Source organism: Megascapheus bottae, chromosome 19, assembly GCF_031878675.1.
Source record: "Megascapheus bottae isolate mThoBot1 chromosome 19, mThoBot2.hap1, whole genome shotgun sequence".
Taxonomy (NCBI): Eukaryota; Metazoa; Chordata; class Mammalia; order Rodentia; family Geomyidae; genus Megascapheus; species Megascapheus bottae.
The window spans coordinates 11685420-11702495 of record NC_143527.1 but is presented as its reverse complement, the minus strand read 5'-3'; the positions used below and the strand labels follow the sequence as shown (position 1 = coordinate 11702495).

General features: G+C 43.2%; 1 protein-coding gene across 6 annotated transcripts in view; it reads left to right on the top strand.

Annotated features, from left to right (window-relative positions):
- The window catches only part of Nedd4l (NEDD4 like E3 ubiquitin protein ligase), a 187707-nt gene that overhangs the window by 126776 nt on the left and 43855 nt on the right, over window positions 1-17076 (top strand). For 3 of the 6 annotated variants that reach the window (XM_090353030.1, XM_090353031.1, XM_090353027.1), the window contains 7 exons: window positions 4138-4199; window positions 4708-4810; window positions 6660-6826; window positions 9399-9531; window positions 10777-10953; window positions 14132-14206; window positions 16145-16204. In XM_090353030.1, the coding sequence (XP_090209156.1) occupies window positions 4153-4199; window positions 4708-4810; window positions 6660-6826; window positions 9399-9531; window positions 10777-10953; window positions 14132-14206; window positions 16145-16204 (762 nt within the window). In that variant the 5' untranslated portion in view covers window positions 4138-4152. The remainder of the gene's footprint in view (window positions 1-4137; window positions 4200-4707; window positions 4811-6659; window positions 6827-9398; window positions 9532-10776; window positions 10954-14131; window positions 14207-16144; window positions 16205-17076) is intronic. The other 3 variants (XM_090353032.1, XM_090353029.1, XM_090353028.1) reach the window with 1 other exon arrangement.

The following is a 17076-nucleotide window of genomic DNA, read 5'->3' as shown; positions in this document are numbered from 1 at the left end:
GAGGAAGCACCAGATAGCTCTCTGGTTACCCCTTGACCAGGAAAGGGTAGGAGCCATAGTGGGAGAGAAGCAGATTCTTTTCCCCCTTTGATCATAGATTCAGAGCTTCCTACTTTTATCAAATGCTCCGAGATGAAAGAAAATTTTTGAATTATGATTCACTTGTATTCTTGGCCACCAGCCTCTTTCCTCCCAGTTTTATTTGTAGGGAGAAATGGAAGGACCTCTGTTTTCTTTATTTCTAATGCAGATCAAATGGCTCATCTTGAATATTTCTTTTGCATTTTAATTCCTCTTGAGGACAGAGGAAAAGAAGAGGGGACCAGAGGAGAGTAAATAGGATTTGTAAACTGACTCTTTGTTCAGGCCAGTAAATTAGGAAACACAAATCCATGCCAGGCATTAGAAGATGAGAATCTTAGCTGTCAGGCATTGTCGACTTCCATTTCAGAGATGGCTCGATTGCCTTTGGTAACATTAACCAAGTCAGTATTCCTTTCCTTGCTGTTGTTTTCCTGCAAAATGAGAGTACTGGCCTACTTGACAACAAGCTTTTACCCAGCTCTGTGGTAAGCTGAGGAACTCTCCATATTCCCAAGCAGAGGCTGCAGGGGCCAGGGTATCATGAACGTTACCTGGAGATGCAGATAGCGCAGCCGTGGCTTGCAGGAGGGAAGTGGGGCGGCTCAGCAAGGCCCCATCACCTACAGGCCACGTCCTGTTTCCTTCCTCACTGGAGACCAGGAGCCCCTTTGGGCTGTGGCTGCCCCTTGTTATTGATTGTTTTAAACTTCCATGTTCACATGTATCTCACTGCCTTAGAAGTTCATACAGTATTTGATAAGGTGGACCTACTAATTAAAGATAAAAAATAATCTCACGACTTGCATTAACAGCAGAATGAAATTCTGGCATGTTTTCCAGGTATGCCTCTGAAGTTTTTCTTGTTATCTCCCTGTCCATAGTGCTCCCGCCACCCCACCTCACCCCACCCCAACTTTTCTCCTATCTCCAGCACAGAATCTCTGCATCTCTAGACAACATGCGGGGTACAGAGGAGCTGTTTTAAAAACACAAGTATCGAGTCTGCTTAGGTTAACCATGGGATGTTTAAATTGATAGTCCTAGTTTGACCCATTTCCAAGGTGCCCGAGTTGTGTGATACCCTCACTAGACCTGCAGAATTCTTGCACTCCTCTTGTGATTGTGGTTAGTGGCAAGAGAATATTACAATGCCTCTGTAGAATTCATCATGGAGCTCAGAGAGTCTCGAGAGAGGTATGACTCAGTCCTGAGAGTGTCCTGCAGGTCTGGATACCTGAGCCCAGCAGTCATCTCGTTACCAGCAATGCTGGCCCTCCAGTCTAGCATCAGTGTGCCTCCCGCACACTCAGGGGTATAGGATAGGCATAGCCTGAGGCTTCTGTGGCTGAAACCAGGTTTGAATCTGTGGACCTAGGGAAACCCTGCCCCTCCACTTACCTACAAAGTTCTTTCTCTTACTGGATGTTCTGATTCAACAAGCAACTCCTTAAAGTGACAGCACTGCCTAGCCAGCAGATTGTCTTTGGAACTTTCATTCGTCTGTTGCAATGAGTCTCCACGTGGCTCTGCTCTAGGGATCCTGTTCAGATTGGAAGCTGGTTAACTAACAAGAAGAGCCTCACAGTTGTTGACAGATTACATCTTGTCCAGACTGGAGGGCACCCATGAAGGGGAAGTTTCATTTTTACTATTCTGCCTTTTTTTTGCATGACATTGAGTTGGTGGCGTAAAAATACTGAATTGGCTGAAGACAGTGACGGCCAAGTTTGGTAGAATGTGTCAGGTACCCTTGTGAGGAGGAACGTATGAAAACCACCTCAGCTGATTGGTTTAACCCTCACAACACCCTTGTAAGAGGAGGATACTGGAGACCAGAGGGGTAAGGACCTTGCCCTGAGTGTCAGCTCTCTACATGACAAAGTTGGAGCACAGACATGGGAGGTCTGCCTGCTGATGGTTGGTTAAATCTGAGTGATGTGTGAGCAGATGGCTTTTCCGAGCCCACTGAGCTTCGTTCTCTTCTCCTTACTCTCAGGTGCTCCACAGCTCCTAGAACTCTCACTAATACCCATCGATGGTTCTGGAGTCTCTGGGTACCCTGGTCCTAAGCTTCCATTGCCATTCCTCCCACTTCTCCACCTCTCAAGGCCTCTCTAGTCATCTCAGATGGAACCACTTAGTCCAAGCACTGTGGTCCCCATGTTAGAACCAAATCTTGTTCTCTCCCCCCACCCCCACCCCCACCCCCGCGCCCCAATTCCGAGTCTCATAAGATACAGCCTGAGATTTGTTTTGCCTGAGCTTCTAGAGCACTGGGATGGGATGGCCCACCCCCTCCCCTGTCCTTAGGTACTGTGTGCGGTCCACATGTCTTTCACATAGTATCTCTCTAAAATTATTTGTTGGCTGATAAGTGGGGAGGGGAGGAGTACCAACAGTAGTGTTCTTAATTACTATATTTCCCATTATAAATTATGTTTATTTTGGAATAAGTCTTTGACTTGTTGCCTTGATATGAACACTTCTGAGCATAAATAAATGACTTTTGTCAATGGTAGTAGATTGCCAGGTGTCATCACTTTCAATAGATTAGATGAATTTATCAGATAATTGCCTGTGTGTCTATTTAGTGCCAGCAATGTTTTCAACACCAGTGATGAAGTGGTGAGCGAATCCATACTCAGATCTCACTGATGAGATCAGGGTGGTCAGGGCCAGGGAGGGTTGGACAGGAGCTCCAAGAGCAAGATGGTAACCTGAAAACAGATGTGCAGTGTTCAGTCAGCTGTCTGTCCAGTAGAGAGACCTGCCAGTGCATGGTGCCGTGGCAGCATTATATATGATTTATCTATACAACAGGTGAGGCTAAAATTTAGCTTGGAGTAGGAGTTTGTCAAGGAAACTGGTTCACAATAAAATTAAAGATAATTTAAAACTGTATTATCTACTTGATGGATCATAGAAGGAATTTTTACCTTATTATAAGAAAGGAGGAAGTCATTAAAAATTAAAGCAAGGAAGAACATAAACAGATGCGTAAAATGCAAATGTACATAGACACCCACCTCTACCTCTGATGTAACAAGCAATTACACTGTGGCTTGTCCCTGTTATTAGAAAAGTAAATGTTTTACATTTAACTAAAGAGTCTAGCTAGTTGAGATTTTGCTGCATATATTTTAAAAATAGCATTTGTTTCTCCAGTTTCCTGCTTTGTTGAGCCAACCAGCTTTGAGCCATTAAAAAAAAAGTACCAATTTCATTTGAAATGAATAGACACAATCTCAGCTTCCTAAAAGTCATCTAGTACAGCCAAGCAGTAGTTGCCCACACCTCTAAGCCTAGAAATGCAGAGTCAGATCTGAGGATCACAATTCAGAGCTAGCCTGGACATGGAAATCTGTGAGATTGTTTTTTCTACTTAGCCACTAAAAAGCTGGAAGTAGAAGTATGGCTCCAGTGGTAGAACTCTAGCTTTGAGCACAAAAGGTTATGGACAGCACCCAGGCCCTGAGTTTAAGCCCCAAGACTGACATAAAAATAAAGTCCATCAAAGGCTGAAAGGTGCCATCTGAAGTTCGTGCTACAGAGAACCAATCACCTCTTTTAGACTCATGATTTGATATATTAATGTGAGATATGTGCTGCCTTCAAAGATTAGGTCTTGTGCTTTCGTTTTTGGGTTTTGTTTTGTTTTGTGATCCTTCAAAGTTTTGGAGTTTCAAGGATTGAAGGCATCGATGCTCGTGGTGATCTGAAGCTAATAAGCTCCTGGAGGTCGAGACTCTACCCTGCAGTTAGAAATTACACTTGGCAGCCAATGGCTGTAATTTTGTCATTTGTCTCTGGCTGGGGTTGGGCTCCCAGAACCTGGTGTGGATAGCGACATCTAGTGGATCTTAAGGACGGACAGAGTCCATGGCCTCTCCACTGTTTAACCATCTGGAACTGATTGAAGAGTAAGCTTTTTGTGCACAATAACCATGTTCTGAAATATCTAAATATCTCCTCTGTAACCCTTTTTGGTGGGTCTAAAATCTGAAATTGTCAGGAGAATTGCTTTTTTGTCTAATTTCCTTTTTCTTCCCATAGACAGAAGACCCCACCATGGAACGACCCTATACATTTAAGGATTTTCTCCTCCGACCTAGAAGGTGAAGTTTAAGCGGGTACATACAGGGGGTTGCCAGTTTTTGGTACTTCAGATACTAAGATTGATTCATTCTTTCCTTCCCCTCCTTTCTTTGCTTCTTCCCCTCCCTCTACCCCTCTCTCCCTTCCTCCCTTCCTTCCTTCCTTCCTTTTTCTTTCTTCCTTTTCTTTCCTTTCCATTTTTTTTTTCATGCCAGTACTGGGCTTAAGCTCAGGACCTTGTGCTCTTGCTTGACTTTTTCACTCCAGGCTGGTATTCTAAAGTGCCATACTTGCACTTCTGGGTTTTTGATGGTTAATTGAAGATAAGAGTCACACAAATTAGCCTGCCTGGGCTGGCTTTGAGCCTTCCATCTTCCCCTCAGCCTCCTGAATAGCTAGGGTTGTAGGCTTGAGCCACCAGTTTCTGGCACATACTAGGTTTTCTGAAGACAGTGTGAGTAGCCATCTTAACTGGGAGGGATGTAAACAAGTCATATCTTTTATAACCAGTTTCCTTCCTTTATGCAGTCATAAATCTCGAGTGAAGGGATTTCTGCGGTTGAAAATGGCCTACATGCCAAAAAACGGAGGTCAAGATGAGGAAAGCAGTGAGCAGAGGGACGACATGGAGGTATGGGTAACAGCTGCAGGCCTGGGCCTGCCCCTGGCTAACATCCCACTCATGTTCTGCTGGAGACTGTGCCACTGAAGGAAGTGACAGTTGATAAAATGAAAGGAAAACACTTCCATAGGCATGTGTTTTCAGTAGTCCACCAATACATTTGTTGTTGTAACATACTCATTTTGTGTCATGGCACTGGCAGCTGGAGAGTTTGCCCTTTACATGGTATAACAGGATCATTTGTGAACAGACAGCCCTGTTCTACCTCCACACACACACACACACACTGCAATGTCCCCATGCTTTAGGCTGCTATTGCCTTGGGCCTTGAACTCTCTTAAGTCTCTGGTAGCACTTGAAATTGCTTTGGGATGTACAAGATGGTATAGATCTCTCTCCATTTCTGATGCAGATGGTCTACAAATGTATCCTAAGAGGTGATAGAATGTATCATGAGAGCGCTCCTCTAGAAATTGCTGTTTGGGGAATAATTAGCTATCCAGAGGATTTTTTTTCTTGTTGTCCTGCTGGCATCATGACCACTTAATTTTCTGGTCATACCCCTGTACCCTGGGTCCCTCTGGACACATGCCATAGACAATGCTGTTTCATTAGACATTGTTCATTAGACATCTTTCTCACACTATTCTGCAAACCCATATTGAACATGGCCTCTCTCTGGCTGTTTTCACATCTGTTTGCAGCTGTTGCATATACGTGACACGTGAATGATGTATTATGGGCAACCTGACCACCTCCCCTGACCGAGACCACATGTCTAGGCAGTGTTTCACCATGGGCTCAAGTGGGTGGTAGGCCCAAGTGGCGGGTAAGAATTCATAAGCCCAGCAACAGATTTTCAGGTCAAATCCAAGGAATTTTTTACACTCTGCTTGCCTTCCAGCTGCAGTAAGCAGTGAATTACTTGATTTTCCAGTGACTTTGCTAGGGGATGTTAGGAAAGCAATACTTAATGCCTGAAGTATGTGCCGTAAAAGTGCACCTCTGACCGTGGTACTGTGAAGCCTGTTTGTGCGCCATCAAAGCAAAGGCTTCCAAGCTACTTCTGGCTCCTAGACCAACAGCAAATTCACAGCAGCGGCTTTTCCACCTCCTCTACTGGGAACAAGCAGGGCCCTGGGCCCCTCGGGTCGCCCACGCTGAGCTTTGTTAGAATGCATGCGTGTATGGTGCTGCTGTAGCTCGTGGGGGTGAGAGGATGACAGTGGTGACAGCTGTGACAGGGCCCATGTCATTACCTTTATTCAGCCCTAGAGACCGTCATGTCAGAAGAAGCAATGGAAATATGAAAAGAGTACATGGAGACTTAAGGAACTTAACAGGCTCCATATCCCACCCCATGCGTCCCTTCCCCCTGAAATTCAGCTATCTCAGAGGGTGGCGTGATTAATTTTTCTATTGCTCAAAAATATATACGTTTTTATTGGTCACTGGGGGTTGAACACAAGGCCTATGCGCTGTCCCTGAGCTTTTCCACTCAAGGCTAGCACTCTGCTGCCTCGAGGTACAGCTCTGCTGGGTGTTTTTGGTGTTTAATTTGGAATAAGAGTCTCATGGACTTCCCTGCCTGGGCTGACTTTGAACTGTGATCCTCAGATCTCAGCCTCCTGAATAGTAGAATTACAAGTGTGAGCCATCAGTGCCTGCAAGATTTTTGAGACTTTGAATGCATTTTCTTTTACGTTTTTAAGGGTAGTATATCAAACAATGACAAAGGAAGCCCTTGCAAGACCCAGAATGTAATAGAGGTGGGCTAACAGACATGAACAATACACTGCAATTGTCTTTTCCCCAGAATCTGAGGACCAGGTGGATCATTTTTTATTTCGTTCCACAGCATGGGTGGGAAGTGGTGGACTCCAGTGACTCAGCTTCTCAGCACCAGGAAGAACTTCCTCCTCCCCCTCTGCCCCCAGGATGGGAAGAGAAAGTAGACAATTTGGGCCGCACTTACTATGTCAATCACAACAACCGGACCACACAGTGGCACCGACCCAGCTTAATGTGAGTATCACAGGCTGTCAGAGACATTTGGATATGACCACACTGATGCCAACACAGCAACTCATGGGGATAGGGAGCAAATCTTATATTAGTAGACCTGCCCTTCTTTGAGGTGGAGCCATAGAATCATCATGTCCACGTGCCAGGATGCTAATTCTTAAAATCTGTTTTTCCTAGATTTAGCTTCTACCTTATTCAGCTTGTGATTCTGATTGAGCAAGCATAGAAAACAGCAAGTTTTCCATTAAGTTTTGGAATTATTCCCTCCCTCCCTCCCTCCTTCCTTCCCTCCCTTCCTTATTTCCTTCCTTCCTTCCTTCCTTCCTTCCACCAGTACTGGGGCTTAGACTTAAGGCTGAGAGCACTCAGCTTTTTCACTTGCACACAAGGCACAAGGTCCACTTTCATCTTTTGGGTAATTAATTGGAAATAAGACTTTCTTGCCCAGGCTGGTTTCGAACTGTGATCCTCAGATCGCAGCCACCTGAATAGCTAGGATTACAGGCTTGAGAAGTGCATTAGAAATGCACAGAAGATTTGCAAACTCATACTTGTCAATTTCTGTTTATTTTTATTACTTACCAGTCTCCAGGATAAAGGAAGCCAGTTGATCCTTTGGTTTCTGAGGGATTTTTTTTAAAAGTCTTTAGGGAATTCTATTATTGAATCATTTTATAGGAAGACCTAAATCCATTGATGTACAATGAAAAGCAAAATAAAAGTACTAAGACAAAAAAAAATCTTCGAAAGTATGAGCTTCTAAGTAATAGCCAAGACAAAGCAAACAATTATCAATTAGATGTTATAAATTATTATATAATCTTCTACTTCCAATAAAGGCAAATGTATCCAGTAAGATAATTTTCAGTCCAACTTGGAAGTGAATGTGTTGATGTGCTTTTTAAACAGGTGATAAGAACATAGTGATCAATGGTACTCTTTTGATTAGGGTGTGTCATTTTGTTTTATTGGTCTCTTTTGAGACAGGGGCTCAGTATATAGCCCAGATTGTCCTTGACCTCACTAACCTTCTGCCTTAACCTCCCAACTGTTGGGATTACAGATATGTGCCACCATTGAAAGGTATTCTTACAAACCCTTTACCCTTAGAAATTTAGAATTCATTTAGAATTAAGTGAACAAGGAAGTGGGTAGAGAATGTAGCCACTTTAACTGGTGGTATAGATTTTAACTAATTTCCAGCTAACATCTGCATAATTGGGAATAGCAAATCATAGGTCTTCCATGATCTCCAAGGTTTTCTTTTTTTTTTTTTCCGGTCATGTGGCTTGAACTCTGGGCCTGGATGTTATCCCTGAGCTCTTCAGTTCAAAGCTACCACCCTACCCCTGGAGCCGTGAGCACCACTTCCAGTTTTCTAGTGGTTAATTGGAGATAAGAGTCTCTCAGACTTTAATGCCTGGGCTGGCTTTGAACCTCAATCCTCAGATCTCAGCCTCTTGAGTAGCTAGGATTACAGGCATGAGCCACCTTGCGTGGATTTCCAAGAAGGTCTTTTGTCTCACTGTTCTTGTCTACTTTGGACTGCCAAGCAGCCATAAGGTCATTGTTCTCAACATAAACATCTTGAGATGCCCCAACATGCGGGGGAAATCAATATGCATGGAAATGGTTTAGTTGATTCATTTGTTCCCATTTCTTTCCATGAATGAACCATAGGTATTGGAAAGACAGAAAAGTATATGACTGCTAGCTCTTTGCATCTGCCTTAGCTTAGTAAAGAACTTTGGTAGCCCTTACCCTAAGCAGTGTATCACCCTGTACTTGGCTGAGTAGGACAGAGGTGGCTCCAGAGTTTCAAGTGACCCCTGTGGAAGCAAGACCAGTAACTAATCACAGCAGAAGAAATACTACTAGTTGATGAAATGTCCAGCTGATTAATCAGGACCATGTAGATTATAAGACTATATTTGTGGAATACATAATTACTGTTTTGCTAACCTCAAGTTATTGATGAGAAAACACTTCAAACTTTGATCCTCTAGATCTCAGCCTCTTGAGTAGCTAGAATTACAGGTGGGAGTCACTGGCTTCTCTTCTCCCCCACCCCCCAAAAATATATTAAGAACCCTAGACGGTAGCAGTGGTTCATGTTTATAATCCTAATTACTTAGGAGGCAGAAACCTGGAAGGATTGTGGTTCAAAACCATCCTGGACAGAAAAGTCTGTGAGACTCTTATCTCCAACTGACCAGATGATGTAAAGAATACCAAAAGATGTGTATCCATTGTAGGCAAATATCATACCACTTTATAGCGTCTGTCATTTTGGTATCCATAGAGAAAGAAGGAGTCCTGGATCCAGTCCCTCTGACTGATGTATCTGTTGAATCATCAGAATACTTTGACCCCCCCTCCCCTCCCAAAAGCTGTGTTTATCTGATTAAGATGAATTGTACATACACTGTAGCCAGAATAAGGCTGAGTTCCCTATGTGTCAGTATTTACACCGAAGTCTGAGTTGACGTCTGGCCCTTGGTTAGGGTTGATCTGGTGGAGATCTTGTTCTGAACACCCCTGTTCTTCTCACCCCCTCTCACCCTGTGGTCAGGGATGTGTCCTCTGAGTCGGACAACAACATCAGACAGATCAACCAGGAGGCAGCGCACCGGCGCTTCCGCTCACGCAGACACATCAGTGAGGACTTGGAGCCTGAGTCTTCAGAAGGTGGAGAGGGCCCTGAGGTAGGCCACCCCCAGCCACTTCACACTCCCCGTGGTTTCCAGGATGCTTCTGTGTTGTATTCCTTCTCTTGGCCCTGTCAGGAACCAATCACAGCTAATTAATTCCCATCTGGCTCTTAATTAATTTAGCAAGTGCTCATGACAGCCATGTTTGAGGGCAAGGGCTAGAGTTCTGTGATAGAGCACTTACCAAACATATGCAGAGCTCTATGTTCACTCTCCACCACTGGGAAAAAAAAGAGAGAAGAGAAGAGAAGGTAGAGAAAGAAAGGGAGGGCGGGGAGGCACGTAAAGAGTGGAGAGGGAGGGAGAAGAAAGCAAGGAAGATGTTTGATCAAGTACCTGTGGTCTTTATTATTACAGAGGGGAGTGGCATGCTTAGTAGGAAAGATTCTCACTTTTTAATTTATTTTCCCCCAGGATTTACCATGTCTCATTAAATGACAGCAAAGTTCACATATTTGAACAATCGAATGATCCTTGTGAATTGTTGGGTCTCATAGACCAGTTTTTACAAAAGCCGTTTTGACAACTTGGGGAAAAAAAGATTTTTATTAGAAAGAAAATACAAGTTTAGATTGATAGGGATGTTTGTAATTTTCCCTTTAAATGGCTGTACTTCATTACTGAAAAAGAGTAGGAATTACATGAGAAATCAGCAATCATCTTATACTTCCATGGTATCTTCACTGCTGTTTACTTACTTACTGGAATTCCATTCTTTTTAGACCTTGCATTAGGAAGAAAATGTTGCAGTAATCAGAATGACAAAAGCAGACTCACAATGCCATCATAAATTGACTGGGGTTATTATAAATTAAGGTTTAATTATAGCTAACAGTGTGCAGTTTTCAGCACTTAGAGTAAAAGAAAACCCAGTAAAAAGTCATTTGCAGACTCCTTGAGATATCTGTAATCTGTTCATATGGTAGTGGATCCTAGCCCTAAGCCACTGCTCCGGGGATGGTAGAATAGCATGATGAGTTGGCACACAGCCCATGGCCTCTCTCACCAACTCACTTGCCTTGGGCTAGTTACCCTCTGCTCCTCAGTGTCCTCATCTCTTCATTGAGACAATGATCCTATCTTCCTTGTGATTATTATGACGACTATGAGCCTCATGTTGAGTAGAGGTTAATTATAGTTCTCCTAATGCTTATTAGTGGGTATTTTTGTTTGGTGCAGGGAGGATGGAAAGATTTCCCAGTTCCAAGCATTGACTTGACTTTTCTTATTCCTTGAAAGCCTTGGGAGACCATTTCGGAGGAAGTAAACATGGCAGGAGACTCCCTCAGCCTGGCGCTGCCCCCGCCTCCTGCCTCCCCCGTGTCTCGGACCAGCCCTCAGGAGCTGTCAGAGGAGCTGAGCAGAAGGCTCCAGATCACCCCAGACTCCAATGGGGAGCAGTTCAGTTCTCTGATCGTAAGTAGTGGTCTTGCATGAAAGAAAAGCCAAGCGCCAGTCTTCTTATATTGGGTACTCTAGGAGACTCTGGTATTCCAACACTAACCAAAGGTCTTCAAACTCCCTGTGATGTTTTACAAAGTCTTCCCTCAGAGAAGCAGGGATCTTAAGATTAGCCCAGGAAGGTGAGGATCTTTCATGATTTGGAAAGAAGTTATATCCACCAGCTCTCTTTTTAATTTTATTACTGTTACTTATAATTCAAAGGAACAAGATCCCATGACTTCTGCAGTCCCTAGCTTTAACCTTGTAGCATTTCTTTCAAAGCCAAGAACAAATTATAAAGCTAGCAACTTCATCATGAAGGTGGCCTTTCATGAGAATCCAAAGCCAGGTCATAGTTCACATGCTTTCTCATCCCTGTTTCGTAGGGGGAGCGCCTGCTCAGGACAAGGGTGAGGTAGGAAGTGCAAGATATCCTTAAGTCCTAGACTATACGAGTCCTTGTGAAAAGGGGACACTGACATCATTTGACCCTTGAAGAAGTTCTTTTTTAGAAGCTTCAGATAAAGCTAAATCCCATTGAGAAGGAATGGATCAGTCATGAATAGCGTTGCATTTGACAATATCAAGCTATGGAGCAAACCATATAGATTTCCTGTATGTGTGTATGCACAACAAATGGCAAATGCAGACTAGTTTTTAAGGATAGCAGTCCTTCCATTAAAAATGACAACCTGGGGGCTGGGAGTTTGGCCTAGTGGTAGAGTGCTTGCCTAGCATGCACGAAGGCCTGGGTTCAATTCCTTGGTACCACATACATAGAAAAAAAAAGCTGGAAGTGGTGCTGAGGCTCAAGTGGTAGAGCTCTAGCCTTGAGAAAGTCCAAGGACAGTGCTCAGGCCCTGAGCTCAAGCCCAGGACTGGCCAAAAAAAAAGGAAACCTGGAACCAAAATTGTCAAAGCAAAGTGCAAGCTCATAAAACTATTTCAGGTTCTTTAGTCGGGGTGTTTCATTTTTAAAACACTAGCTTGGGGGCCAGGAGTGTGGCCTAGTGGTAGAGTGCTTGCCTAGCATGCATGAGGCCCTAAGTTCGATTTCTTGGTACCACATACACAGAAAAAGCCAGAAGTAGTGCTGTGGCTCAAGTGGTACAATGCTGGCCTTGAGCACAAAGTGTCCAAGAACAGTGCCAGGCCCTGAGTTCAAGCCCCAGGACTGGCAAAACAAACAAACAAAATACTAGAGGTAGTTATAATTTGCAACAATTGATTGTTTCAAATTAAGAGCCTAGGAATGTTTTTCAAAAAGAGAGTTGGACTAAGTGGACAGGAAAGAAAGTACCATGTATGGAATATTTGAGTTGGTACCACTATTGCTATAGCAACCGCATAGGCCATGAAGCTTTATGTTTCAAACATATCAAGGAAAGAATTACATAAATTGTAACAGCTACATACCTTTAGTCAACCAAGCAAATATAATGGTAGTTTTCTCCAGAGTCAGCATTTCTAGTTGTTTGTATAGGGAGCTTTGGAATGGTAATCATTTTAGAAACATAAAACCTCTTTAAGATTCATGGGTCACATTACATTACATATGTTGTTGATTCACCTAATATATCTAAAGAAGCCCTTCTCTGGTTTTGCTTTTCAGGGTCATTCTGATGCCAATGACAGTATTTTGAACTTTTTGCTAAAGAATAACTCCACATCTCTCACTGTGCTTGATTCCCATCTCAAAGTTATTTTTACATATGCTCTCTTGTCATGGCAAAAATGTTCAAATAAATAAATAAAATGTTTTAAAAGAATACATGCTACCATCTTAGGCCATGAATAATTCTGGTGATGAGATCCTTGGCTGTAATCCCTGTTCAGATCTATTATGCTGTGTGGAATCCCATAGGATATGAACAAGTGAGAGAAACAATATACATCACACAGCACTGTTTCTTTTCTGTTTCTTTATCTACCTGGAAGCTAAAAGTATAGAATCTCAATGTCAGAAGTAGAACGACTTCCTCTAGTTATACAGTAAATGTGCTGGAAACAGGTGGCTCATGCCAGCGATCCTAGATGCCCAGGTGGCTGAGATGTGAGGATTGCAGTTTCAAGCCAGCCCAGCCCAAAAAATCATTATAGGTCAAAAAGTGTTAGCGTGTCATCCTTGTGCAAATAAATAATTTAATTAAAATTAAAATTTATAAAAAACGTAAGTCCTTAATAATAATAATAAAGTTGAATAGCCATCTCTTACTATTGCTTGCTCCTTTTTCTTTCATTCCAGTAGTATTAGAGTTTAGAATTTATGCAGAACTGGCACCCCAGGCAGAGGATACATGACTGCTAGCTTCCCTGCCCCTCCCCACTGCTGGGTGGGGCTTGAACTCAGGATCTGGGCCAGTGTCCCTTGGCTTTTTCTCTCAAGGCTCTACTACTTGAACCACAATTTCTGTCTAGCTTTTTGGTGTCTAATTGGAGAGAAGAGTCTCACAGACTTTCCTGACTGAGCTGGCTTCAAATCAAGATCCTTGGGTCTCAGTCTCCTGAGTGGCTAGGATTACGAGCATGAGCCACTGACACCTGACATACTTCTTAAAGCTGGTAGCAAAGTGGCTTGTGGGTGCTGCAGGGACCTGTTGTATCACCTTCCCAGTAGTTTTGATCTCCCTGTCTTAGTTTTGCTATTGATTCAAAAGGCCATTCAAAATCCTGGTCTGAGCTAAGGACTGATATCTGGCTCACACCTGTAATCCTAGCTACTCAAGAGGTTGAGATCTGAAGATCATAGTTCAAAGCCATCCCAGGCAAGAAAGTCCAAGAGACTCTTATCTCCAGTTAACTACAAGAAAACCAGAAGTGACTCTAAGACTCTTAAGATAGTTAGCCTTAAGCAAATAGGTCAGGGACAATGACCAGGACCTGAGTTCAAGCCCCAAAACCACCAGCACCACCACCACCACCACCACCAACAACAACAAAAATCCCAGTCTGCTGAAAACATTGGCACTTAAAACAAGATGATTGATTTCCCTACAGGAATATTCTCCTGGCTCTGAAAAGATATTTCATGTAATCACCTCAGACTATCCAAGAGGGATTCCTAGGATTGATTTGAGAGATGCTGTGATATCAGTGCAAGCCGTGTCTTGGAATATGCCTGCTGACACTTGCTGTCTTTCCCTCCCTGCAGCAGAGAGAACCTTCCTCGAGGCTGCGGTCCTGCAGTGTCACGGATGCAGTTGCAGAGCAGGCCCACCTACCACCGGTAACCCATGCTCATTTCCAATCAGCAGCGGGCTCTTCAGCTTTGCTCTAAGATCTAGGCTTCTGAGAAAGAGTTTTTCCTGTGCATCACCATGTAAAGCTGAAAGGTTTCTAACAAATTGCCACCTGAGTCTCTAAAATGCTAAGACGCTTCATGGTTTTAGTTTTCACCAATACTGATGTCATTACTTGACTGAAATTGCCTAGAATGTTACTTGATTTGGCCCTTGCCGCTGTGGCCCCATGAGCTGGACTCTGAAACTCATTTGTCTCTTGATCCCTTTAAACAGGAAGAACTCTTCCAGAAAGGCAGCCCAACGTTCTTTGCCTACACTTCTAATTCCACAAAGCCCTTGTGCTCTCTTTAAAGACATTTAGCTCTCTGTCGGGAGAATTGGCTCCTGCTTATTCTCCCCTCCCCACAGTGTTTCTATCAGCAAATACAAATAGAGTTCAAGAATAGCTAATACGTTTTGCAACATATGTTCCCATTGAAGGGCAGAATGATATTGATTGCCTTGAAGGTGTTTTGTGTCCATATTGCAAAGATACTTTACATAAATTTCTTTATTCTTTGGGAAGTAAATATTGTAGCTTTTTCATTTAATTGCTGTGAATCCTTGGTTATTTTTTGGCATACTTTAATACATATAATTTTTTTTATCAGTCCTGAGGCTTTGAACTCAAGGCCTGAGCCCTGTCCCTGAGCTTCTTTCACTCAAGGCTAGTACTCTACCACTTGAATCATAGCTCCACTTCTAGCTTTTTCTGTTTATGTGGTACTGAGGAATTTGAACTCAGGACTTCATGCATGCTTGCCACATACTCTACCATAAGCCACATTCCCAGCCCCATGGTTTTTTGAAGTGGGCATATTTAACCAGGTGTTGGTGGCAGCTTGCACTTGTAATCCTAGCTATTGTGGAGGCTGTGATCTGAGGCTCACAGTTTGAAGCCAGATCAGGCTAAAAAGTCTGTGAGACTTACCTCCAATTAATCAAGACAAAACGCTAGAAATGATTGGCTCAAGTGATAGAGCACCAGACTTGAATGAAAAAGCCAAGCAACAGTGCAGGGACTTGAGTTCAAACTCCGTTACCAGCACAACATACACACAACACACACACACACACTCACACATTTAAAGCTTTGCAATCCATATCTTCCTGATCGTGTACATTTTTACTTGTCCTCAGAAGATATATAGATCTCAGTATTTTATGTTTAAGAGTTGAATCAATGAATGAATGTACTAGTCTCAAGGCAGTAGATTCTGCCTTGAGTAGATTGAGTAAGAGTAAATTCGAGAGCATCTTTCCTGGGATGGGTTATGATATACTTACCCCCCAAAATAATCAGCTGTGATGAAATTGGTGGGCTCCTCAACCTAATGATTCTGTGATTTTCCTTGATGAGTTAATAGCACTTTGCTCTTCACTTCAAAATCAGTATCATTTGGTTCTGCAAAGAACTCACTGGCCTAGAAATTGATTTCTTTCTTTCCCTTGTTCTGTGTGATGCGGGGTCCTCTCTGATGGCCGGTGTGGCCTCTCACCTGAATTCTGAGTCTGGCAGACTTTTAGAATCTGTTCATTTTCTGACAGTAGGACACAGCTAATTGCTTTACCATTTTTCTCTTTAAGAGTTGTCTCACTGTCTTGAGGTGGCCGTTATCCACTCAGATCAAGGGTGCTGCTTGAGCCACCATGGGTGGCATAGGGACACAGTGGGGGACCATACTTCTCCTTGTCTGCCAGTCATCAGGGACTGCTTGGCTTCAATTAGATGAGATGGATCGGGAGTTGGCGGGGGGGGGGGGGGGGGAGGGGGGATCTGATCTCATGTCACCTGCCTATGACTCTGCCACACTGCTGATTCTTGATTCATTAAGCCCTGGTCCCCTGAGTTGCACTCACTGATATAAATTGTCATTTAACAGCCCAGTACCCCAACTAGGAGAGCGCGTTCATCCACTGTCACGGGTGGTGAGGAATCAACGGTAATGCCCCACTTCATCAGACATCAGTGGTGAAAGTCTCTGGGGTGGTTAATGTTTTGACTAATGGTTAATATGTTCTTGTAAAAATAAGCTCATCTTTTTTGTGTTGCTGAGATGCACGTTTTTTATTTCGTGTTCTCATTTTGAGGGTTGTTGAAAGGTACTAAGAAGAATGGAATGACTTTTTTGTTTTAGCCCATTTAATTGTATTGTATTAGAAATATCATCAGACTTTGGCCAAATGTGTTTATCTAAAACACTTAGAATGTGGCACTGCCTTTTAGAGTCAGTCCTCTTGGTGAGCTTTTCGTGGTTGTTAAAAATGTTTGGCTAAGATAGTTCGCTTGAAAGATGACACAAAAGGCCACAGCAGTTGCCTGAGGGTGTATGTAAGAGGCTGGGCTGTGCACTCGTCTGCCACCTCCCACATAATGTTCTTTTGTTTGGTGGTGCTGGGATTTGAACTCATGGCCTTGTGCTTTCACTTGCCCACAGCTGGCACGCTACCAGTTAAGCCACACTTTTAGCCTTGGGTTTTTGTCATTGTTGTCTTGCTGGTTCTTTTCTGTCCAAGCTGAGATCCTCTGGATCTCAGCCTCCTGAGGAGCTAGGATTGCAGGGGTAAATCACCAATGCCTCGCAGCACATTTTTTAAACTAGGGACCAGACTTTGTTTCTTGCATGGAACAGTTGTGACCTTTCTCAACCACAGGTGCCCAGCCCATAGGAATGCACAGATGTTGAGATAATTTCCCAGGGAAGGAAGCATAATAAAGATATTTAAAAAGCCTAGAAATTTTTGTTTTGCTTAAAGCCAATTATTTATTATTCTTTATCATTATTGTGAATAATTTATAGTATTTGTGTATATG